The sequence below is a fragment of the Panicum virgatum genome, chromosome 7N, assembly GCF_016808335.1.
Source record: "Panicum virgatum strain AP13 chromosome 7N, P.virgatum_v5, whole genome shotgun sequence".
Lineage (NCBI taxonomy): Eukaryota > Viridiplantae > Streptophyta > Magnoliopsida > Poales > Poaceae > Panicum > Panicum virgatum.
The window spans coordinates 1,227,501-1,251,451 of NC_053151.1; the positions used below are offsets into that span (position 1 = coordinate 1,227,501).

The following is a 23,951-nucleotide window of genomic DNA, read 5'->3' on the forward strand; positions in this document are numbered from 1 at the left end:
TTTTCCTTTGGGATGCCCCAATCGGCGACCGGCGGTGTTCCCCTCCACCTGCTGCGCTTGCCCTCATCACCATCTCCAATCCCGGCGTGGGCAATGGGATTGGCGTCCGCGTCGGTCTACACCTCGGCTATGGCGACCACACCGGCCGCTACACATGCGACGGCGCCCAGCTTCCCTCCTCCGCCCGCTCATGCCCAGAGGCCCCCTATGGCGGCCTGGAAGGGACCTCCGACGACAACCAGTTGATCAGTGCTCCTACTGGTCCTCCAGCCCCACCGCGATACTACAAATTGGAGTTCCCGACGTTCGACGGCGGGGTGGATCCACTCAACTGGCTCAACCAGCGCGAGCAATTCTTCTGTGGCCAGCATACCTTGGCTTTGGATCGCACCTGGCTGGCCTCGTACCATCTTCGCGGCGCCGTGCAAATGTGGTACTACGCGCTAGAGCAAGATGAGGGCATGCCCTCCTGGGAGCGCTTCCGCAATCTGTGCCAGTTCCGCTTCGGGCCGCCAATGCAGGGCACACGGCTGGCCGAGCTCGCGCGGCTGCCCTTCCTCTCGTCGGTCCAGGACTACTCGAACCGCTTCAACGCCGTCCTCTGCCATGCACGTGACCTCAACCCTCTTCAGAAGGCCGAGTTGTTTGCGAGCGGCCTTCCCGAGCACATCAAGGCAGACGTGATGCGCAGCCCGCCAAATCTTCAGACGGCAATGAACTATGCGCGGGCGTATGAACGCCGCGCGGTCGCCCTCGGCGCGGCGCCGGCACAGCGCGGCTACCGGCCTCCTGCAGGGCGCTCTACGCCGCCAGCGCCACCTCGTCCGCAGCCCGCCGCACCCACAGGAGGGGTGATCGCTCCCGCCCAGCCGCCAGCGCCCGCGCCATCACGCTTTCACCGCCTCTCGCCGGCAGTGTTCTAAAAAACATTTTTAAACGTCGTTTAATCTTGATTAAACACTGAACGGTGGCCAAGCGTTGCGTTTAATCACAGTGTCGTTTAATCACAACACGTTTAATCATGTTCAATCTACGTTTAATCACAAAAAACTCTAAACCATAGGCAAGCGTTCGCCTAGCATCTAGCGTTTTTTAGAACCTTGCTCGCCGGTGGAACAACAGGAACGTCGTTGCCAAGGCCTGTGTTTCAATTGTGACGAGCCATACGTCCGCGGCCATGTGTGTCAGCGCCTCTTCTCCCTCGTCAACGACGACTACGTCGATGATGACGATCCAGCGGAGGCCGCGGTGGCAGCCGTATTCCAGGGGAGTTCACGCCTGCCCCTACACCCCTGGAGTCCACGTGCGCGGCCCCATCCGCAGGGGATCCGCCCACGGTGTCCCTCAACGCCCTCGCAGGCGTCCGCACAGAAAACTCTATGCTGTTGCTCGTCACCGTACGTGGCCAACGGTTGGTGGCCCTCCTCGACTCCGGCTCGACGACGAACTTCATCCACGCCGACCTCCTCAGTCGCCTGGGGCTGACCACAACTCCGCACCCCTCGCTGTGTGTACTGGTGGGTAACGGGGACCGGGTGCCGTGCCAAGGGGTCGCCCGCGACGTCGTGCTCACCATCGGCTCTGAGGAGTTCACTGTCACATGCTTCGGCATCACCTTGGGCGAGTTCGACCTCATCCTGGACGTCGAGTTCCTCCGGACGCTCGGGCCCATTCTGTGGGACTTCGAGAGTCTCTGCATGACCTTCACACGCCGCGGCCGCCGCATCCTGTGGCGCGGGTTGGGCGCACCACACATCGACACCAAGGCGCCCAGCACCCACGCCGTCGCCGCCTCGACCGGGCAGCCCCTCCTCGACCGCCTACTACTTCAGTTCGCCGCGGTCTTCAACGAGCCTTGCGGCCTACCACTGGCGCGCCCGTACGACCACAGGATCCACCTCCTGCCGGCTACCGCTCCTGTCACTATCCGACCCTACCGCTACCCGCAGCTACAGAAGGACGAGCTGGAGCGGCAGTGCTCGGCCATGTTGCAGCAGGGGATCATTCGGCCCAGCACCTCGTCGTTCTCCGCCCCAGTGCTCTTGGTCCGCAAGCCGGACAACTCCTGGAGGTTCTGCATCAACTACCACACCCTTAATGCGAAGACCTCCAAGGACAAGTTCCCGATCCCGGTGGTGGACGAGCTCCTCGAAGAGCTGCACGGCGCCATTTCTTCACGAAGCTGGAGTTACGCTCGGGCTACCACCAGGTGCGCATGCACCCAGACGACATTGGCAAGACAGCGTTTCGCACTCACGAGGGGCACTACGAGTTCTTGGTGATGCCTTTCGGCCTCTCCAACGCGCCAGCCACGTACCAGGCGCCGATAAACGACGTCCTCCGCCCATACTTGCGCAGGTTCATGCTGGTGTTTTTCGATGACATCTTGATCTACAGCTCGTCTTGGACGGAGCACCTGCAGCACGTCGTCGTCGTCCTACGGGCTCTTCAGGATCACCACCTCCACCTCAAGCGCTCCAAATGCTCAATTGGGGCATCCTTGGTGGCCTACCTCGGCCATGTGATCTCCGCTAGGGGTGTGGCCATGGACGCTGACAAGGTGGAGACCGTGGCTTCGTGGCCTGTCCCGCGCTCCGCTCGTGCACTGCGGGGTTTCTTGGGGCTGGCCGGCTACTACCGGAAGTTCATTCGGAACTTCGGGATCATCGCCGCCCCGCTTATGCGTCTCTTGCGGCGAGACGCGTTCGCTTGGGACGAGCGCCGAGGCGGCATTCCGGGCGCTTAAGGGCGCCCTCACCACCGGCCCAGTACTCCAAATGCCGGACTTCGACAAGGGCTTCGTCATGGACAGCGACGCTTCGGGTGCGGGGTTTGGTGCCGTCCTCCACCAGGGCACCAGACCCCTCGCTTTCTTCAGCCGATAGTCTGCTGCTCGACATCTCAAGCTCGCTGCGTATGAGCACGAGCTCATTGGTTTGGTGTAGGTTGTTCGTCACTGGCGTCCGTACTTGTGGGGGCGCCACTTTTTGATCCGGACGAAATACTACAGCCTCAAGTACTTGCTGGACCAGCGCCTCTCCACCGTACCTCAGCACCAGTGGGTCAGCAAGCTGTTGGGCTTTGACTTCGTCGTGGAGTACCGCCCGGGCCGCCTCAACATCACGGCGGACGTTCTCTGCCCTCTTGGGGCTGTCCTTCGCCTACCTCGACGACGTCCGCCGCACTACGGCCGCGGCACCCGACGCTGTACTTCTACTGGAGCGCCTCCACGCAGTCGAGCTGCCCGCAGCTTGGCGCGAGGATGTAGGGCTCCTGCTGCACGGCTTCCGCATCTTCGTCGCCGATGTCGGCGACCTTCGCCAACAGGCCCTGCGACTGGCTCATGGCGCCAGTCATGAAGGGGTCCAAAAGACGTTGCACCATCTCCGCTCGGATTTCTATATTCCGAGCGATCGTTCACTAGTGCAGGACTGGGTGCGCACCTGTGACACGTGTCAGCGCAACAAGACCCAAGCTCTGTGGGCGGCGGGGTTGATGCAGCCCCTAGATGTTCCGTCTCAGGTGTGGGCGGACATCTCCATTGACTTCATCGAGGGGCTTCCAAAGGTGGACGGCAAGTCGGTCATCCTCACCGTTGTCGATCGCTTCTCCAAGTATGCGCATTTCATAGCGCTCGGCCACTCCTACACGGCAGCGTCGGTCGCCCACGGCTTCTTCGACGGCGTCGTACGTCTACACGGCTTCCCGACGTCCATCGTCAGTGATCGCAACCCGGTGTTCACCGGCAAAGTCTGGCGTGATCTGTTCAAGATGGCGGGCGTCACGCTTCGCATGAGCACGGCCTTCCACCCTCGGACAGACAGCCAATCAGAGGTGGTTAACAAGGTAATCGCAATGTATTTGCGGTGTGTGGATTGGCTGTCCTGGGCGGAGTATTGCTATAATACGTCCTTCCACACCGCCCTTCGCGCCACGCCGTTCAAGGTGGTGTACGGCCGTTCCCCGCCGGCCATCCAGCCGTACCGGCCGGGAACTGCGCGTATTGAGGTTGCGGACGCCCTTCTCCGCAGCAGGGATGAGATGCTCGCTGAGGTCCGACAGCGTCTCATCTGTCGAAGAAGTACTACGATGCCAACCACAGGGATGTGGAGTTTGAGGTCGGCGGGTGGGTGTGGCTGCGTCTCCTTCACCGCATGGCGCAGTCCCTCGACCCCTATGCCAGGCACAAGCTCGGGCCGCATTGGGCCGGGCCGTTCCGGGTGCTCGAGCGCATTGGACGCGTGGCGTACCGTCTACAGCTCCCGGAAGGCGCCCGTCTGCATGATGTCTTCCACGTCAGCCGCCTCAAGCAGCACCGCGGCGACCCTCAAGGAGCGCCTGTCTCCCTCCCTCCGACTCAGGATGGTCACATTGTGCAAGTTCCTGAGCGCGCCTTGCAGGCCCAGCAGCGGCGTGGTGAATGGCGCATCCTGATCCAGGGGCGCGGCTTGCCAGAAGAGGAAGCAACCTGGGAACGTCGTGAGGACTTCACTGCTACGTACCCAGAGGTCCAGCTCGAGGACGAGCTGTTTTCGAAGGCCGGGAGAGATGTTATGACCGGCCTCACGTACAAGAGGCGAGCCGCGCAAGGTGGCTAGGTGACTGGTGCGCCAAGGCCCAAGGGGGCCACATTATCTTCATATTCTTATTAGCAGTGGGTTTTATTGTTAATTAGCGTGAGACTATAAATACTTGTGTAAGACTCTTTGAGAAATTAAATAGAAACATATTATTGTTCCCGGCTTCCTCAAGGGAGCCGGCCCTAGCCCTAGAGCCTCCTCTTGTTCCTGCGCCGACCACGGCGCCATCTCGCCACCCTCGCCGGCCTTCGCCGCGCTCGCCGCTCACGCATCCCTACAACCTCCGTCCAATCCCCGGTAGGGCTAGGGTTCCTAACAGGGGTGTTACAGCCCATATATCATCTAGGCCCATATTGGCCCATGTACTGGCTATATATATGTCCATCTGGACTAATGGAAATTCTCTCTTGACAACAATCATCAAAGGTAACAGATGAGCCGACTGGATGGCGATGGAGGAAGGTGCAGCTAAAGAGTGCAAATGCTTCTTCCTTCGGCAACATCAATGGTGGTGTCCGCGAGATTGCAGCAATTAGCACGGACTTGAACCGAAAGCCAGCATGACGAAGCAGATCAACAGCATGGGAAGTGCCACCGCCTGAAGAGGTGGCGACACTAGCAATGATGTCCTTATTACGAGCGCCGGCGCTGCAGCCAGGAAGGCGCAGCGACAACCTCGTCCTCGGGAGTGTCAACTATGCAGCGACGACTATTTTTATTAAATACGTCAACATAAACCACTCCAAACCACCCCATAGCATTTGAAAACCAAACCGCACCACCCCATCAAAGGTAGAGGAAGGTGGAGATCCGGAAGTAGTGCAGGAGCATGCTGGTGGTGGTACTTTTAATTGCTACGTGCTACTAATGGCTAATACGATGAGCACGACTAGTTAAGTAAGCTGGACGACGTGCACAACAACTGCTCGACGCTATTAGTATCCCAAGCCAAACCAAACCAAACCGTTTCTCTTGTGAAACCAAACCAAACCGGATTGATTGTTAGAAAAACCATTTCCCACCAAATTGAAGTAGAACCAATGCAAAATCCAAACCGTTGCAACCGGTTTCCACCCAAGTCATTAGCAGCTTGACGAAACAATACGGCGACGCAAACCCGACCTCAGATTGGGAAAAAAGAAATGCGGCATCAAGATAATCCCTGGGTACGGAGCCCCACGGCTCTGCAGCCCACCAATGATGGCGGAGCAACGGCGCGATGAAGGGGTGTGGTGCACAGGGCAAGGTGAGGTGACCCCGATGCATCCCGTCCGACGATGGATCTCGATGAGGGTGCCAGCCCTGAGAGGGGCGTAGTAGCCCGAGGATGACGTCAACAAGCGTCACAACGGCCCACCGCTCCAACCCCGGTGCTCTTAGGGCTTGTTTGGTTGAAGGCCTTACCCAGGCAGCTGCTGCCAAGCAACCATCCTGGCCCCTGGCGCACGAAATTGAGGGCCTGGATGAGTTGCCTGGCATAGGCAACTTTCCCAGGGTGCAATCCAAACAAGCCATTATAGCGCGGCAGCCCCGCGCCCGCCTGTGCGACCTCCGTAACCGCGCACTTGTGCTCAAAGCAGCGATGGCACAGGCGCAGGCGCAGGAGGAGATAGGGTCAGCATTGGGCCAAATGCACAGGAAGGAAGGTTCGACGAGGCAGCCCGACAAGATCGAACGACGAGATCGAATCACCATGGGAGAGGTAGGTATTTGCTGCTGCTTGACCACAACAGACGTGGCAGATCGGAGGGATCAGCCGTGCATCATACGAGGGTGGTGCCCCTGGTGGAGATCAATCTTCCCAGGGACGGCGCGAGGGCAGCAGAAGCCGGAAACCTAGGGTTAGAAATCTAGACTCGTGATACCATGTAGGAAGCATAGATTGCATATGAACCGTGGGTGGTATTGTGTGTTGCATTGAGCCTTGAGGGCGAATATATAGGAACACAAGACTTGGAGGGCAAGAAGCCTTCCCGAGATATTTCCTATACTACAAATATAACAATAACAATCATAATATGTATTGTTGCTAGTAACCAATAAATCCAAATAGATTTTGCATTACAAGAACTGAGAGACTCACCGAAAAAACGATATAGCCGCAGACCCAAAACAATACCATCTTCAGCAATCTTATGGTACAGTTGGCGGTAGAAATCAGTGTTATTGTCTGAAGGAACCATAAACTTTACTACAAGAACATAATCATCACCCAGAACTTTTTGAAGGTAAGTCCTCTTATTATCCATATACGGCCCCTGATTCAATCAAATAAGGTTAAAAATATAAGGTTGGTCCCTAAAGTTCCTGAAAATAATTCTAGCCCACAAATGCAAAATTCGCCAATCCAGGTCCCTTAACCCATTAATGTCATTGGCATCCATCCTTCCATTCATATATCAATGGAATTTGATGCATCGTTTGTCAAATTATAGAACTGCATATTAATGTTTTAGGACATGTTACGCAAAGTTTGATAAGAATTGCACATCATAATTGAGTTATATGCACCTTTATGTCAATAGAAATATCAGCCAATTCCCCAATTATCGTGTTTGCAGCATAAAATTCTACCCTATGATGAGGATAAATAGTAGAATACTAGTATTCATGCAACCGCATTTACGTAAACAATTTGCAGTGCATGACTCTCAATGAAACTGAGTGAAAATCCATCAAACAATTAACCTACAGAAATAGGAAATGGCAAAAATTCAAATCACAGAAAACTCAGAGCAAAATATGACCTTTGCAATAAACCTACATATGGACTCGGCATTGTATTTCGGACCGTCCTTTCTTTCTATTAATCCTACACGTTCGAGAAAAAAAAACAACATATGTGCACACACATGCATGTTGCATATGGAAGCTAGATTGGTGAGAAGTTAAAAGCAATTAACACAAATCGAACAATGTAGAATGACTACTTGATGTGAAGAGAACAACAACAATAAAATGAAACTCAAATACAAAATAAAAATATTGGAAACGTCACAAACCTTCAAGACAAGAAATATGGAATCCCCTCTTATCTCAATCTCACAATGGCATACTTTTGTTTTACTTGGATCCGAATCAAGATTCTGCAGACATCAACGAGTAAATGGAGCCCCATTGAGGTTAGGACATAAAAATACAATAATAACCTATTACATGAAATTTAAGTAAGGCTGAAATGATGAAGCATCAAAAGCCAAGTGCCCCACGCATATCAAAGGGAACTCATGACATCCGCAGATACAACTTTTACATAGTTTGTTTCATTTTAGGTTAAAAAGCATTAGTCTTGACAAGTGTGACAGTCCTATTGTGAGGAAATAGAAACAAGAAAACCACTACAAAAATGACCTTTGGCCTATCTGATGCAGGTCTATTGGATGCCTGAAAATTCTTCCGGCCAAAGCTGCTCCAAATTTCCGACTCAAAATGAGCAATGGACAGGAGCTTCAATGATTTAATATAGTCCACGGTCAATACAGCTTCATCTGCCATTTTATTCCTATAAGGTGAAACAAAGATGTCTTAGCAATAGCATTGCACAAAAAAAAAGTTGCTTTTTGTCTCAAATAGGTAGCTGATATTAGGAAGAAACCACATATTTGTTTTAGAAATATGTAATGGTACATGAACAAAGGAAATATATTCTGAGTCCATTTGCTGACAGGTTCACAAAACCCTGCACTTCGTAAGCAGTATGTTCCTGTAAGAAAATGGAACTGAGAGACTTACTGACAAAGATAAGAGAGTATCAAAAATCTCCTGATGAACTCCAAATCCTCCAGCGTGCACATCTGCGGGCTTGCCGTCTTCCTTAACTCATTTACTGTGATTTGAGGGATGGCCCTGAATGCATTTTCTGTGACAGCATTCGTCACCGGTTTTGGCAGCATTATTGCACACTCTGGGCCCAAATGACTTCCTAAGGGTCCAACTCTCTGAAGACATGTTAAAACATGCTGCAAGCGGCCTGAGGCAGACTCACTTCTTGGATGTGTAGGAACCATCTCGTGCTTGGGGCTACCAGTCTGAAGATGGTTCCACATCTCAGATGCTCTGCCATTTCCAAGACTTTCAGCCAGCATGATAACACCATGAGGTACAATAGAAATCAGTTCTTTGATACTGTCACCAAAATGCGTAGGCATCTGGTTTGCCTGAGAAGCCATTCCAGCGACATCGTTGTCAACTTCAATGCAATCCTGGTTCCAATCCCTTTGGGAGATGCAATCAGATGGGTTGCCAACTGCCATCATCACCGGAGATCCCTCCTGACCTTGACTCTCGTCCATCACCATACAATGGTTTGAGAGGTCCGAAGCAATTTCTTCCATTTGGACGTCGTTGTGATACTGCGGCCCATGTACAGATTCATCTGTTGAAAACAAGATTTTGTTATCGGGAAAGCATTAAAGAGCTATTTTCAAGACGAAAGTCCCACTACGTTGCATGCACACAACAGTGCGCAAAAATAAAACAGATGCCTAGTAAAATCTGTCCAGAAATTTCGAAGTCAACATCTGCAGCTAGCCAACAGGGTTTAGGCAACAGCCAAGCTTGCACAACTAAATTCACAATATTCTTGACCGCAACAAATCCATAGTCACAAATTTCAAATTTTGATAGTGGAGATGAGAATGGCGTATTCCTATTTGAAATTTTAGTGGTCATCTCAAAAAATAGCAGTCTGGAAACACCCATCGCTGAAGCACAAAAAGCGACCAACGCTGCAGCCGCATTGTACAGTACTTTCTCCCCCCGTCAATTTTTTCTTAAAAAAAGCACCATCAAGTGAAGAAGCATTGGGGAATCGGACTTCACCTCTGAGGCAAGGAGAGGAGGAGCTGCAGGCGGCGCTCTCGGCGGTGGGTACGGCCTGCGCGTTGAGCGCGAACGCCTCTTGCCTGGCAAGCGTGATGATGTAGCCGGTGAGCGTCCGCACCTCCCGCTGGGACCTCCCGATCCTCCGCAGGATGCGAACCGCGGGTGCTTCCCCGAGTGCCCCGAGCTCGCGGCGCGCCGGTTCTTCGGCGACCTGCCCCAGCCTCCTCTCGAGCTGCGCGAGCTCCGCCGCGACCGCCGACGGCAGCGCCGCCTGAGATGGGCCGGGACTAGGCTGCATAGCTTGGGGTGGGGTCTCGCGGCGAGCCGCAGCGGCGGTGGTGGAGCGGAGAGGCGATTCGGAGGGGGAGGGACTGGCATCAAAGCGCAACGGGGTTGTTCGGCTGATCCAATTTCGGCTGGTTTATCTTCTCTCGCATAATACTATTTATTCTACCAGCCGAATATTATTCACTGAATCAGCCGAACAGTTCTAATGCGGAAGGGGGTGGCGCACAGTCGCCGACGGCAGTGGGGTGTTTGCATTCACTGTGTTCGGCAGGCTGGAGCTGGAGGCTGGAGCTGGAGTGCTGTAAGAGAAAAATACTGTTAGCTGGTGGCTGGAGGATGGAGCTGGAGAAATGTGAGAGGGAAATACTGTAGCGCTGGAGGGTAAACCACCAACCGAACGCAGTGATTATCGGTGGGTGTGGGGCCCGTGCCGCACTGCGAGAGATGGGGCATGCAGGAGAAGGTAAAGCCGACCTTGCGCTCCAGGGCGAGGGCGGCGCGTGGCGGGAAAGCAGCGCGGTTTTGGGTCGTGGCATGTGGGACCCATGGCAAAAGGGAGTAGAGCAGGGGCGGGTCACGTCAGCGTCAACTCGGGGCCGTGTTTTGTTCCTGTTAGAAACCCGGCGTGCACATTTCTCGAGAGAAAAATTTAGTATGTATGGAATAGTCTATTTGGAAAATCTTTTTAGGAATGGATTTAATTTTTTACAACGAATCTAATGACGATAATTAATTGATGATTAGCTACAGTGATACTACAGTAACCATTCTCTAATTACGCGGTCAAACGCCTCATTAGATTCTTCAGAATTCCTAGCGCAGAAATTTCGGAGTTGGTTTTGTAAATTGATTTTATTTAATACCCCTAATTAACAATCAAAGTACTTAGCATGAATTTCCTAGCATGAACCAAACAGGACCCGAAGGTCTAAAGCCTATAAAAGGCTCTTTGTTATATGCAAAATTCAAAATTCCGAATTTTAAAACTAGCACATGCATGAGCACTAAATTTAGATGAAATAAAAAAAACTAATTGCATAGTTTTATTGTAAATTACGAGACGAATGTAATGAGCCTAATTAGGACATGATTAGACACTAAATTGCTACAGCAATTGCTACAGTAACATGTGCTAATGACGGATTAAATAGTCTTAATAAATTCATCTTGTAGTTTACAAACAAGTTCTGTAATTAGTTTTGTAGCATTACTGTAGCATGATTAGATGATGGATACTGCACAACTCCTACGCTAATTCCCAAGACGAATCTAATGAGGCCTTTGACCGCATAATTAGAGGATGGTACTGTAGCATTACTGTAGATAATCGTCGATTAATTACCATTATTAGATTCGCCGCAAAAAGTTATACCATTCGTGAAGATGTTTTACAAATAAACTTTATTTTGTGGCCCATGCATGGAGATTAGCATGAATCACTGTTCATTAGCACAAGTAAGCAAACGGGGCCAAAGTCTATGACAAGTAGGAGCTCGTTGCCCAAACTTTATTCTATTTGGTTCGAGTTGAGTTTTTAGAATGGAGAATCTTCCATGCATGAATTCCAGAATGAAATTTATTTGCAAAATCTCTTCAAGGATGGGTGTAACTGTTTATGACGAATTTAATGATGATAATTAATTGATGATTGGCTACAGTCAATCTGTTCTGCTGGCTTGTCAGCTAACCAGCCAGCATTGTTTTTCTCTCACACCGAATCAGCACCAGCCACCAGCCAATCAACAGTATTTTTCTCTCACAACAAATCAGCACCAGCTACAGTAAATATCCTTTGATCATGCGGTCAAAAGTCTCATTAAAGTTGTCAGTGATAGGTGGGACCCATGATAAAAGGCAGTAGAGCAGGGACGGTTCCCGTCAGCATCAACTCGAAGGTCTCAAGCCTAAGGCCATGTTTAGGTCCCAAAAATTTTTCTACAGTACCTATCACATCGAATCTTCAACATATGCATAGAGCATTAAATACAGCTGAAAAAAATAATTTATTATACAGTTTAACTGAAAATGATGAGACGAATCTTCTAAACCTAATTAATCTATAATTAGATATTAATTGTCAAATAATAACGAAAGTACTATAGTACCAAAATCCAAAAAAATTCGCAAACTAAACAAGGCCTAAGAGTCTATGACAAATAGGCGCTCATTGCGGAGACCTTCACTCCCCCGGTGATTTTTGAATTTTTTTTATCGACATTTCTGAACTTTGGACGTGCTACAACTTTCCTACCCGTTAGATGATCTGAAAAAGTGCCGGCCAACTCATCAAGCCAGCCACAACGTGCAAAAAAGGTGATATGAGATAGTAAAGTATTTTTCCAATGCACCTATTATGCACTTTTTTCCGGGCGTCCCTTTTTAGGGAACTTGGGCCCGGTCCGTCTCTGAGGACACCTCTCCAGACTACAATTCGGGTAGTGAGGCTACCCGATTCTCAAGCTGGGCTGCTCCCGGTTCGCTTGCCGTTACTAGGGGAATCCTTTTAAGTTTCTTCTCCTCCGCTTATTTATATGCTTAAACTCAGCGGGTGATCCCGTCTGACCTGGGGTCGCGGTCCGAGCACCGAGGCGCTACGGTCTTAAATGGGTCCTCTAGGCCAAGAAGCTGGCTGCTTGCCGAGACACTGCACCGAGAACAACTTATGTCGCCCACCACATGCAGGTGCTCGACACGATACGCCGGCAGCCCCAACTTCAGCCCACCGTACCACAAGGCATGGGGAGCCAAACACCACGTCCGTGCCCAATGATGGGTTGGGAGTGTCTTTTGGCGTGACGCCCAGACAGACGTGACCTCAACCAGAAGGCCTCGGGTGCAACTTGTATTCAAAAACTCGATGGTTCGCGGGATTCTGCAATTCACACCAGGTATCGCATTTTGCTACGTTCTTCATCGATGCGAGAGCCGAGATATCCGTTGCCGAGAGTCGTGTTGGTTAAGATAGCAACATTGCACGGGGCATGACCGGTAGGCAGAACGTGACCCGAGCAAGGCAATATCAGTGTTCCTTGACGCCTTCGGCGCCGTGGGTTCTTTGGCAGCCCTTGACCAACGTAGAGAAGGTGAGGAGCCTTGGCCGGACCGTGGCCCGACGACATGGATGACACATTCACGGTCTGTTTTGTTTAAGGGTCACGACAATGATCCTTCCGCATGTTCACCTACGGAAACCTTGTTACGACTTCTCCTTCCTCTAAATGATAAGGTTCAAGGGACCGATGTGAAACAAAAGGGTACAAGATGAGCTACAAGATGAGCTCAACGAGAACAGAAATCTCATGTGGAACAAAAGGGTAAATGCTCGTTTGATTCTGATTTCCAGTACGAATACGAACCGTGAAAGCGTGGCCTATCGATCCTTTAGACCTTCGGAGTTTGAAGCTAGAGGTGTCAGAAAAGTTACCACAGGGATAACTGGCTTGTGGCAGGCAAGCGTTCATAGCGACGTTGTGGCAGAACCACCTGAATTATCCCGGCTCAAGTGCACAGGCCATCATCATAAAGGCAACACTGGCACAAACGCACTTCAAACGGAACAATTCTTAGTCTGTCGGGTAACGTCCCGATACAACCACCGGTTCTCGGATCGAACAAGCATACCTCGCACGAAGGCGAGTCCAGAGATATTACAACCACAAGTTTACAATATAGGCAAAATAAAGATTTACAAACTAGTTCAACCCATTATTACAAAACCAACTTTGGTAAAACAGTTATACAAGCCTTAAGAGTAAAGCTTCAGAGTTAAAACAACGGAAGAAACAACGACGGCTACAATACGTCGTAAAGGTATACCAAGCTAGCCCAAGCAAGGTATCACTCGTCAGGGTCATTGCCGGCCGAAGACGGATCCCACTCAGCAGACCAGCCAGCAGGCAAGGAGCAGGGATAGGTCGAACTAGCTATCTGGTTAACGAAACTCATACCTGAAAAAGGTATCAACAGCAAGGCTGAGTATTCTAATACTTAGCAAGACTTAACCACCAACGGGTATACTTAACCCACTTTAGCTAGACTATGCAGGGTTTGTGAGGTTCTGGTTTTTCTTTTTGCTGAAAAGCAATAAAGAGTATGTCCTTACTTTCAAGTTTTAGCTTTCAAGATTCTAGTTGATTAATCATTCTATGTAAGCAACTATTATCCAATCATGGTAAAAAACTAAGCAAACATCAAGATTGATAAATAATATTGTTGCTCTTATTACTCTGTGTGGCAAAGAGATCAAGCAGTCTCATTTCATCGTGAGAGGCGGACGATTCTGAATCGAAATTCAACCTGGCCAGGCAAACCTAACACACACGTTTGGAACACCGTCGGGTCGTTTCCAAACAACCGTTTGTCTTTCTTTCCGGCTTGTGGATAGTGCCACTCTCCCCGACTACAGGGCTCCAAGGTCCACCCTTGTCCCTTGAAGTCGCAGTGTTGATCAACAATAACATTTAAAAACCTATCTCTAAAGAGAGAGTGGGAGGTATATCCACTCCCCGGTCCAATCGGCTACTAGGCTTACCGCGTACCATATTTACGGCATGTGGCTAGTACGTTCAAAAACTTAACCAGCACTACCACACACCGCGACCTTAGCAAGTTCATCAACACAGACGGGGTCTCACCAAAGGTCATGATATCGAACACGACCCCGTCCGTCGTCCTTATATTGATAACAGAAAGTAAACAAGCAATTCCTATAAAGCTCGCGAATGACAGGCAATCACTCGACTTTTACCGGTCCTATAAGCTTAGCAAGTAGTCGAACATAGATCTAGTGTTCAGTACATAGGTTCCTAGGATCATGCATCTAGGGTTTCAATTCAAATCCTAAGAACTGTAAATGCACAAGTAAGTAATAACAGTAAATGGTAATAATTTGAAATATAGGTTATGTCCGGGGCTTGCCTTCTCGGTAGTCGCTAACTATTTCAGCCCTAGGCTCTTCCGAACTTTGGTCCGGGGCTTCAGTTAGTACGGCGGTGTTCGCTTGAGCTTTGAGATTACCTCCGTCAGACTCCGGGATCAACTCGTACGTCCCGTCCGATAAGGCAGTCGTGTCTATATGTAATGCAAGAACAACAGTAAAAACACACATGGGCAATCGTTTATAGAGTAGTTAAATAACAAAGCTAACTACACAAGGCATCATGATCAACAGCACAAATAAAGTCTACTAACTTCACAAACAAGTGGGGGTGATTTCCTATAACAAGTAAGTCATGGTTTTTCTAATAAATAAACAACTCAAAGCACAAATAGAAATAAATTTAGCAAAAATTACCCTAAACAGAACATGAACAGATTAAGCTACCCTGTAAAAATCATGCCAAAAAATATAGCCATTTAATCACAACAATTCATTCATTCAGACAACACCTAGAACAAGCTTGAATTATACAGGTCAAACTATAGCAAAGAAGAAGCTAAAAATTTGACAGAAGACCTACACAGGTATGAATTAGCTACTGTGAATTTTTCATGATTTTATCTACACATAATTAACTCTGAGAAAATAAACAAAACAGACATCATATTAGTAAGATTCATTTTTAACTCCTGTTCTATTCAGGAACTGGGGCTCAAACTTTATTTACGAGCTAATCTATTAAAACAGATCACTCAGAAATATTTTCATGATTTATCATCAGCATAAACTATTTATCATAATTAAAGTCTAATAAACAAGGTTTAAATCAAAGGAACAGCTATACATGAGAACTGATCACGAAATTTTTATAGCAAAACTAGTGTCACATGAGTAAACTACCATAAAAATTTCAGGGCAAGACAAGCTTTCAATCATCAGATAAGAAAAAGAGTAAATAACTAGTCTTTATTTACCTAATGACACAGAACAATTTGTACAGCAAAAACTTGCAACAAACAACCATCATATTTTGATTCTACTGCAAAGAGCTACTCTCAAGGATTCCAGATCAACTAGATTTGCTAAATTACAAATTTTCTACGAGGCAGTCATTTATGGAGTAAAAGGAAATACAAAGAACTCCATAGGATAACAAAAACTAGTCACATTAAGAAAGTAAAAGTAGTTCTAGAAATATGGGGTAGGTTGAATTCAAAAGAAATCAACAACTAGGGTTCAAACATCAAACATCATTTCAAGGTTCAAAAGCATATATCATGAATAGGAATCAAGTCTAACCATGGAGCTTATTCTAGCAAAAACAATACTAACATGTATTATCCTTATAATTCAGAAATAAATAAAAAATTCAAGCTAAACAAAGCAAAAATTCTCCCAAAAATTATCACAAGCTACTTGTGTTTAAAAGATCTCATGGTAAAAAGATGACCCAAAGAAATAAATAAAAGCATGCTTTAATAAATTAAACAAGAGCATAAGCTAGAAATAAACAAACACATGAAATAACAAGAAAAAGTCAAGAATTTAATCCACAAGTTTTATACAAGACTACTCATGGCAAAATAAGGCTAGGTTCCAAAAATTAAGCATAACAAAGCTATGGATATAAAGATACAATTAAATTACTCATTTGCTAACAAATAAACTAGAGCACTCAATATAAAGTTTCATGCAAACTTGAGTAGCTAAAGTTGTAGAGCTAACCAAGAGGAGCACAACAAAACTAGTTTGGCATTTTTCTGATTTTTCTACTAATTTCTAGGAATTTTTGAAGTTCACAAGAAAAAGAATTAGAATCATTACAGAAAGGCCCTTGGAAGTTTTGATTTAGAGCAATCGGGTCCTTCAACCATGGCTGACCTTCGGGAGCTCTGCTCCGGCCATGGTCCGGCGTCTAGGGTGGTCGGCGGCGAGATTGGAGGGGCTAGGGAGGTAGAGCGGCTCATGGCGCACCAGTAGGTGCCCGAAGTTGGGGTAGGGGTAGCCCGTAGCGGGCTGTCCGCGGCGGCCAGAGCACGCCGGCGGCGGGTGGTGGCCGATGGCGGTGGTCCGGTGAGGCGTAGAGGGGAAGATTGGGCTAGGGAGCTTCGGTAGAACTCGATGGAGGTGATAGAGATGCGGATTTGAGCACTGAGGGGCGGAGGGTGGCTGTCCGCGGCGAGCTCCGAGCTCGGGCGGTAATGGCGGCGGCGGTGGTGGTGGATGGTGGCACTGGAGCTCCGGTCGGGCTTTTATAGGCCAGAAGAAGAAGTGATAAGCAAGAGGAGACTCAGGGAGAGGAGCTCGGTCGGAGAGGAGGGTGAAATTGGCCACGGCAGCGTGTCCTCGCGGGCGGCCAGCGAGGTGGCGACCGGCGGGTGGTCTGTGCGGTGTGGCAGAGCGGGGAGGGGTACATCGCGCGGGGAAAGTGGGTGCAGGGGTCAAGGGGTGACGCGTGGGGGCGGTGGCGAAGCTGGAGTTAGCCGGCGGCCGGCCCAGAGCGGCGGGAGGCGCGGCGACGCGCCGGCGGCGAGCAAGCAGAGAGGCAGACAGGGGAAGGGGAAAAAGGGCCAATTTGCAATTTCCAATAATTCCAGGGACCAGAATGTAAAACCAACGATAACTTTTAATATATGGCTCAAATGAAAAAGTGCCCAACATGAAAGTTGCTCAACTTTTCAAGATCGACAACTTTTATGTTGTGCAAAAATTTATTTGAACAAAGGATAGAGAGCTAATTTTGAAAACATAGAAGGGAATTTGAATTTAAAGGAAACTGGTCTTTTTCAATGCAATTTCACTTTAAACATAGACTTACAAGCAAAATTTGCTGCCATGCAATAAATTCACTGAATTTTGCAAAAACACCCTCCACAAAAGCAATAATTACACACACTATTCAATATAACTGCAGAAAGGACCTTGCATAAAATCATAATTACACAAGGGCCCTTATAAATTTAAATTAAGCCCTTGCTCAAACAATTCACACATGAAGCATAACAAACAAAAGCAGTTTTTATTGTGCAGACACCTAGGGTGTCACAGACGTTGCTTTTTGATCCTTCGATGTCGGCTCTTCCTATCATTGTGAAGCAGAATTCACCAAGTGTTGGATTGTTCACCCACCAATAGGGAACGTGAGCTGGGTTTAGACCGTCGTGAGACAGGTTAGTTTTACCCTACTGATGATCGTGCCGCGATAGTAATTCAACCTAGTACGAGAGGAACCGTTGATTAACACAATTGGTCATCGCGCTTGGTTGAAAAGCCAGTGGCGCGAAGCTACCGTGTGTCAGATTATGACTGAACGCCTCTAAGTCAGAATCCAAGCTAGCAACCGGCGCCTGTGCCCGCCGCTCGCCCCGACCCACATTAGGGCGTTCGCGTCCCAAGGGCCCGTGCCATTGGCTCAGTCTGCCCGGCCGATGTGCTGTGGCAGGCCGCCTCGAAGCTCCCTTCCTCACGGGCGGCGGGCTGAATCCTTTGAAGACGACTTAAATACGCGACGGGGCATTGTAAGTGGCAGAGTGGCCTTGCTGCCACGATCCACTGAGATCCAGCCCCGCGTCGCACGGATTCGTCCCTCCCCCTCCACCCCCATTCAAAAGTTCAGGCTCGGAAGGATGATGCTCGGCAAAGATGGCACGCCTAGTGCAGGGGTTGTTTGGACACCCCCTCAAGGACCATTCAAAACTTCAGGCTTAGATGCGCCATGCTCGTCAAAGATATTGCGAGCAAATATACCGAATAGGAGGGAAGCGGAGTACAAGGAAAAACATGAAGTACTATGATAGTACGATGAATACGAATATGAATAAGAACGTACTGGCCACGACGGCTACAAGAGGCCACACCCAAATTTAAGGGTACTATATCACATGAACATCCTAGTAGCAGCAATGATGAAAAGACAGCAAGGACCAAGTCATTGAGCAGCTACAAAGATGAATAAGACACCAAGGAGCCAAACATCCCCGGACTAATTTCGGTGGACATGATTGTACAAGGTGTCCGGGTATGAGCCATACTCTACCCAGATGGAAAGGTTGTACGCTAGACCCAAGCAGACAAAGTCGGGATGAGAACGGTTGATATACGTGTGGTATTAGTCATGGGAATTGGTTGAAAGGCAAGAAGGTTTGTAACCCTGGTTCATAGAGTGAAATTTACCTAAAAGGGAATAAAAATGGTTGGTTTCAGTGGAAAATGGTTGTACATGGCAGCCACACATGGTTCCATGTTCATCCGGGTTCAAACGGACCATGTTGCGGTGAAAACAGATGAAAAACGTGTGCTATAGGTCATGGGAGGCGAAAACCTAGGCCGAACGAACATTCGGTATGTAACCCTGGACAAAAAATGGAAACGGTTCATTTCGGTCGGAAATGTTGTACATAGCACCCGCACATGGAACTATGTCCATTCGGGTGCAAACGAACCATGGTAGGATGAAAATAGTTGAGAAACGTGTGTTATAGGTCACGGGAGGCAAAACATAGACCAAACGGCCATTCGGCATGTCAACATGGCAAAGAAGTGGAAACGTCCCAAAACGGCCCAAAAACATGAAATCAGGCTCAATGCGGAGAAAACGAGTCAAGAACGGGCGAATTCGGCCTCCGGAGGTGATGTGAGGGCTGGGTTTCCGATACCTCACGTGACCAGACTAAAAAACTGGCCAGTTTTTGAGCCCAGACATGTTATCTCGCCCTATCATATTAGTCCAAGTGTTGTGTGTGTCATCAATCGCCAAAACATTATATTGAAATATGGCATGAGAGGCCATTTTCGCTACACTCGGCCTAACCATTGGCCTGAGCATAATACGGGGACGAGTTCAACAGTCTGATTCCCAAACTGTCGACAAACCTCTGAAACTCGTCCGATATGAAGACTGAGCCTTGATCCGTCGTGATCGTCTGAGGGATGCCAAATCGATTGATGATGTGCTCCTTGATGAAATCGATCACATCTTTCGTCGTCACCTTCTTCATTGGTACAGCTTTGACCCACTTGGTGAAGTAATCAGTGGCTGCTATGATGAACTTGTGCCCCTGCTGGACGCTGGAAAAATCTGCCCTATCATGTCGATTCCCCATCCCCGGAACGGCCATGGCTTGATGATTGGATTCATGGCCGATGCGGGTGCTCTCTGAATAGATCCAAACTTCTGGCAATCTTGGCACCCCTTGTAATACTTGAAGCACTCCTCCAGCATATCGGGCCAGAAATACCCGGTTCTCCTGATCAACCACTTCATCTTGTGTGCCGACTGATGTGTACCGCAGATGCCCTCGTGGACCTCACACATCACCACCTTGGCTTCCTCCAGATTCAAACACTTGAGCAGTACCCCTTCCAAAGTACGATAGTATAGGTCTCCGTCGATCAGCACAAACTTCAGGGCCTTTATCTTCAACTTTTTGGGCACCGAACTCGACGGGTTCTCTAGATAGTCGACAATTTCTTTCCTCCAATCGTCGGCGTCCAACTCTATTATTTTTGCGTCGAGAGTCGGCTTATACCCAGATGCTGCTTGTGCCAAGTCGTTTGCCTCCATATTTTGCCCCCTGGGCACATGCTTCAGTGTCATCAGCCGAAACCCTTGGGACAATCGATCGCATTCTTCAAGGTAAAGCCGTAGAGTGTCATCCTTGCAATCATACTCGCCAGAAATCTGCTTGAGGACCAGCTGTGAATCGCCGATTATTTCAACTGAATCGGCGCCGATTTCCAGTAACAGCTCCAACCCCTTGATTACGGCCTCATACTCGGTTTCCATAAAGTGAACCTAAAATTTGCTTAGTAGGGTGCGGGTAAAAATAAAATTTGATCACTTGCATTAAGATTTATTTTCGTTAAAAATTTGAACTTAAGGTAAAATGCTAACTTTCTTCCTTCGTCTTAGAGCTGCTTCTTCCTTATTGCTTCACTTGTTTAATTAAGATATGCTTAACCCCTCTTGTCTGTGTGGGTAGCGGGAGTGTAGGAAAACCTTTTTACCCTCTGGAAACCTTTTGAGCCTTTTACTAGGGTTGAGAAGGTGGGAATCACCCATTGTCCTGAGTGCTAGTAGGAGGATTGTAGCGCTGCTAGGCAATGCGGTTGTATTGGGTTGTGAGTGAGTACTAGAACGTTAAGGCAACTAAAATTATTTGGGGTTGGACAAGATTAATTAATTTTGCTAGGTGATAGTTTAGGAAGCTCTTGCTTATTCAATAATTACTTAACCTTAAAGCTTTTAATTGAGCCTTTGTATGATCCTTGTTTATTTAATCGCGTAAGTCTTCACTACAAGAAATGTGGTGATCTATGACGAAAATTTTATGACGTTTTATTGAATTCGTCATAATTGAGCCCACAAAATATGACGTTTTATTGAATTCGTCATAATCGAGCCCACAAAACAATGACGTTTCAGCATTAATGTCACAAAAATCGTCATAGTTATTTTGACTAGTATATGTTTTGGCATTCATCATTTTTATACAGGCGCAGTGGGTTTGAGTCGATCACAACTAACCACCAGGCCCCCTCCTTGGTTGTACCATGGTTCGTTATTTAGTTTTAATTACATTCAAATCATGTTGGAAATATGCGTATTATTCTATTACCAGATTTTAGTTTGAGGCATATTTCATAAACAAATAAACACAAGATGCGAGCTAGTTCTTTTTTATTGGGATCTATAAGATTGTTAGTTTTGCATTTTTCTTCACAATGTTGTCTTAATTAGTTATTTAAAAGAGCAAAAACATTTTCACATATGAGATTCGAAACCTAGTCTCAAATCTCAAACATATAATAAAAATGACTTACTAATGAGCTATGCCATCATTAATGCTAGGCGTTATTTTGTTTTGTTAAATTATCAGTATGGGTTAAAAAGAAAAAAAAATTAGCGATGGGGGGTGGAGGGTTTCGAACCCTGGTCCCCGGGGATACAAGGCACCCACCTTTCCATTACACCACAGCATCGGTTTTAGTTCCATGTCAGGTATTGAATATTTTATAACAAGCATGTTTTAATTCGAACAAAGAGGCAAAATGGGACATTTAGGATTCAAACCCGGGGTCACCAAGACGAGATCCTAGTACCCTACCAGTTTGCCGAAGCTTCGTTTGTGGAGGTCAGGGGCAATACAATTTTTATATATTATGTTGAATCGTGGCCCTACATTGAAGAACACATGTGCGATTCATCCTTTTCTTTTTAATCTAGAATTAAATTTTGTAATCAGTATTTCTCCCTCATAACAACTCCAAATTTGATGGTTCTTTTTTTTGAATTTTTCTAAAATCAAAATATTTTATTCTGTGGCTTTTGTTTATATGTTAATTGCTATATCTTGATTATTTTCATATGACATGTTTTATTCCAACTAAATAGAGCATTGAAAAGCATGTTTTTGCATAACAATTGCTTATGTAACTTGATATTTTTCAATGTTATGGTCAACATAAGGTGGTGTCCAAAATTGAGATGCATACGAGTTTGAACATGTTATGAGGTGTGTAAAATTCAAAGTTTGACTTAAGTTGTATGAAACAATGTGAGATATCTATCCATTTATGAACAATGTATACTTCAATTTTCATAAAATCTTATGAAATTTTTATGTAAAGTTTATACACCCATAAAATGATTCTATGGCAATTTACAGAATTTTCGCAGAAGTTTTAGGTATTATTATCATTATTTTGTAAAAGGGGGCAAGTAGAAGGTTGAATTATCCCTAACAAACATTTGAAATTTTATCTATTTTTATGATACAAGCTATAACAGAACATAAATACCTAAATAATATTTTTGAGATTTTTTAAAATATTATTTGAGATACATATAGTTCAAATTCTAAATAATTTCATTAAACCCGCAAAAAATGATTTAAACTATTAAAAATAGAAAATGAATTATAAAATTATTGAAACTTCTACAAAATAACTTATACATAGTGTACTATATATAAAAAAACTATTGGCATATATAAGATAATTATTTTTATGTATTACTTCATAATGGTGCAATAAATAGAAAAAAAACACTCGGTAGGAGCCGAAGTTGCAATTGAAAACAACATTCATCTAACGCGGGAGATTCAATTTTTCCCAGCCTGCCACCCACTGCAGCATCAGCATCTACACCACCCCACACACACGTGCCACCAACGTGTGGTCCCCCGCTTACACGGACCCCACTCATCATAGACAGCTCACTCTCCTCATGTTTGTGTGGCCGCGCGGGAACCCGAAGTGAAACCCACCAGGCCAAAAACGCTCCCACAAGAAATTTACTCTAATGCTCATGTGGTCACCAAGTTTACATACACCATGTGGGGTGCAAACTCGTAATTTCACAGCACTAAATAAATTAAAGATGCGGCACCTCCGTCTCATCCCCTCAGTTCGCACAATCCCTAGTCCCGCCGCCGCCACGCATGAGCCAGCGTCCTCCTGCATCGCCGGAGGCACCGCTCGTCCGCGGCCTCTCTCTCCCCGCCCCTAATCCCCCCCCCCCGTGCAGCTCGAATCGCCGCTCGTCCTCAGCCTCCTCATGCCAGCACCGGTGCCAGCACCCGCGCGTGAGCCGGCGTGACGCCGCCGTCCGTGCTCGACGACAGCCGCGCACGGAGGTTAGATCCGACGACGGCCTCCTTGCCCTCAAGGACTCGCGGTCGGCCACCTCGCTCATCCATGGACCTGCATCATCCACCTCCTGCGTCCGACATCTCCGGCGGCTCCTCGCCCATCTCGCCGGCGGCGACCATTGCCCTCTTCTCTGCTCCAAGATCCACGCATTGCGCCCTCGTCCCCTCTCCTGGCAATCCTCTCCTCTATGCTTCTCATCAATTTCGTGCAGACCCTAATCCCCTTCCTCTTTCTCATCTTTTTCGATTTGCAGCGTCAATTTCGTGGAACTCGTGGTGCAGAGGCAAGTAATTTCTGTACCCCCTCTTGATTTGTTCCTTTTCAGCATCTAATTGCGTAGGATTACATGTAAATCTTGTAGATTCCTCACACCTTTGATCTATGAAGGAATCGAGTGGATTTGCTTGTCCTCGCTTCCGTTCTGCTGGGTTGAATTATTGCCTGCTGCTATGGTAAAACCATGAGTGCCCCCTTCTCGTAACCCCTCTGCATGGTTCCAATGAATTTCTGTTTAACTATAAGAATGCTATAGTGTTATATATCTGAGCACTTGCCCATGCTTGTGATGATATTTTGTTATATTTGAGCACTTGCCCATAACAATGATATTATTTCTGTTTATATGATGTGTTGTTGTCCATGTCAATGATGATTGTTATGTTAATTCTAAGCACATGTCCATGCCAATGATATTTGTTTCTATTAAGTTCAGCACTTGTCCATGCCTA

At 47.5% G+C, this 23,951-nt stretch overlaps 3 protein-coding genes, 1 long non-coding RNA gene and 1 other non-coding gene across 5 annotated transcripts; 3 read left to right on the top strand and 2 right to left on the bottom strand.

Annotated features, from left to right (window-relative positions):
• The first annotated feature begins 1,379 nt into the window (after nt 1-1,379).
• Nucleotides 1,380-2,746, top strand: LOC120682958. The gene is made up of 2 exons (XM_039964967.1): nt 1,380-2,209; nt 2,398-2,746. Exons 1-2 carry the CDS (start codon nt 1,380-1,382, stop codon nt 2,744-2,746), a joined length of 1,179 nt encoding a protein of 392 aa, XP_039820901.1.
• A 749-nt stretch (nt 2,747-3,495) lies between these two features.
• On the top strand, nt 3,496-4,598 carry LOC120682960. Its single transcript, XM_039964968.1, has 2 exons — nt 3,496-3,846; nt 4,080-4,598. Exons 1-2 carry the CDS (start codon nt 3,496-3,498, stop codon nt 4,596-4,598), a joined length of 870 nt encoding a protein of 289 aa, XP_039820902.1.
• A 2,855-nt stretch (nt 4,599-7,453) lies between these two features.
• Nucleotides 7,454-9,774, bottom strand: LOC120681687 (probable RNA-dependent RNA polymerase 4). Its single transcript, XM_039963286.1, has 4 exons — nt 9,402-9,774; nt 8,313-8,955; nt 7,932-8,082; nt 7,454-7,666 (listed from the first exon to the last, which is right to left on the bottom strand). The coding sequence occupies exons 1-4, from the start codon at nt 9,700-9,702 to the stop codon at nt 7,469-7,471; spliced, it is 1,293 nt and encodes a 430-aa protein (XP_039819220.1). The 5' UTR covers nt 9,703-9,774; the 3' UTR covers nt 7,454-7,468.
• Nucleotides 9,775-12,485: 2,711 nt separating this feature from the next.
• Nucleotides 12,486-12,641, bottom strand: LOC120684269. Its single transcript, XR_005679234.1, has one exon. It is a non-coding gene; the product is annotated as a 5.8S ribosomal RNA (ribosomal RNA).
• A 320-nt stretch (nt 12,642-12,961) lies between these two features.
• LOC120681762 lies at nt 12,962-19,270 on the top strand. The gene is made up of 3 exons (XR_005678067.1): nt 12,962-13,162; nt 16,650-16,651; nt 19,257-19,270. It is a non-coding gene; the product is annotated as an uncharacterized LOC120681762 (long non-coding RNA).
• The last annotated feature ends 4,681 nt before the right edge of the window (nt 19,271-23,951 follow it).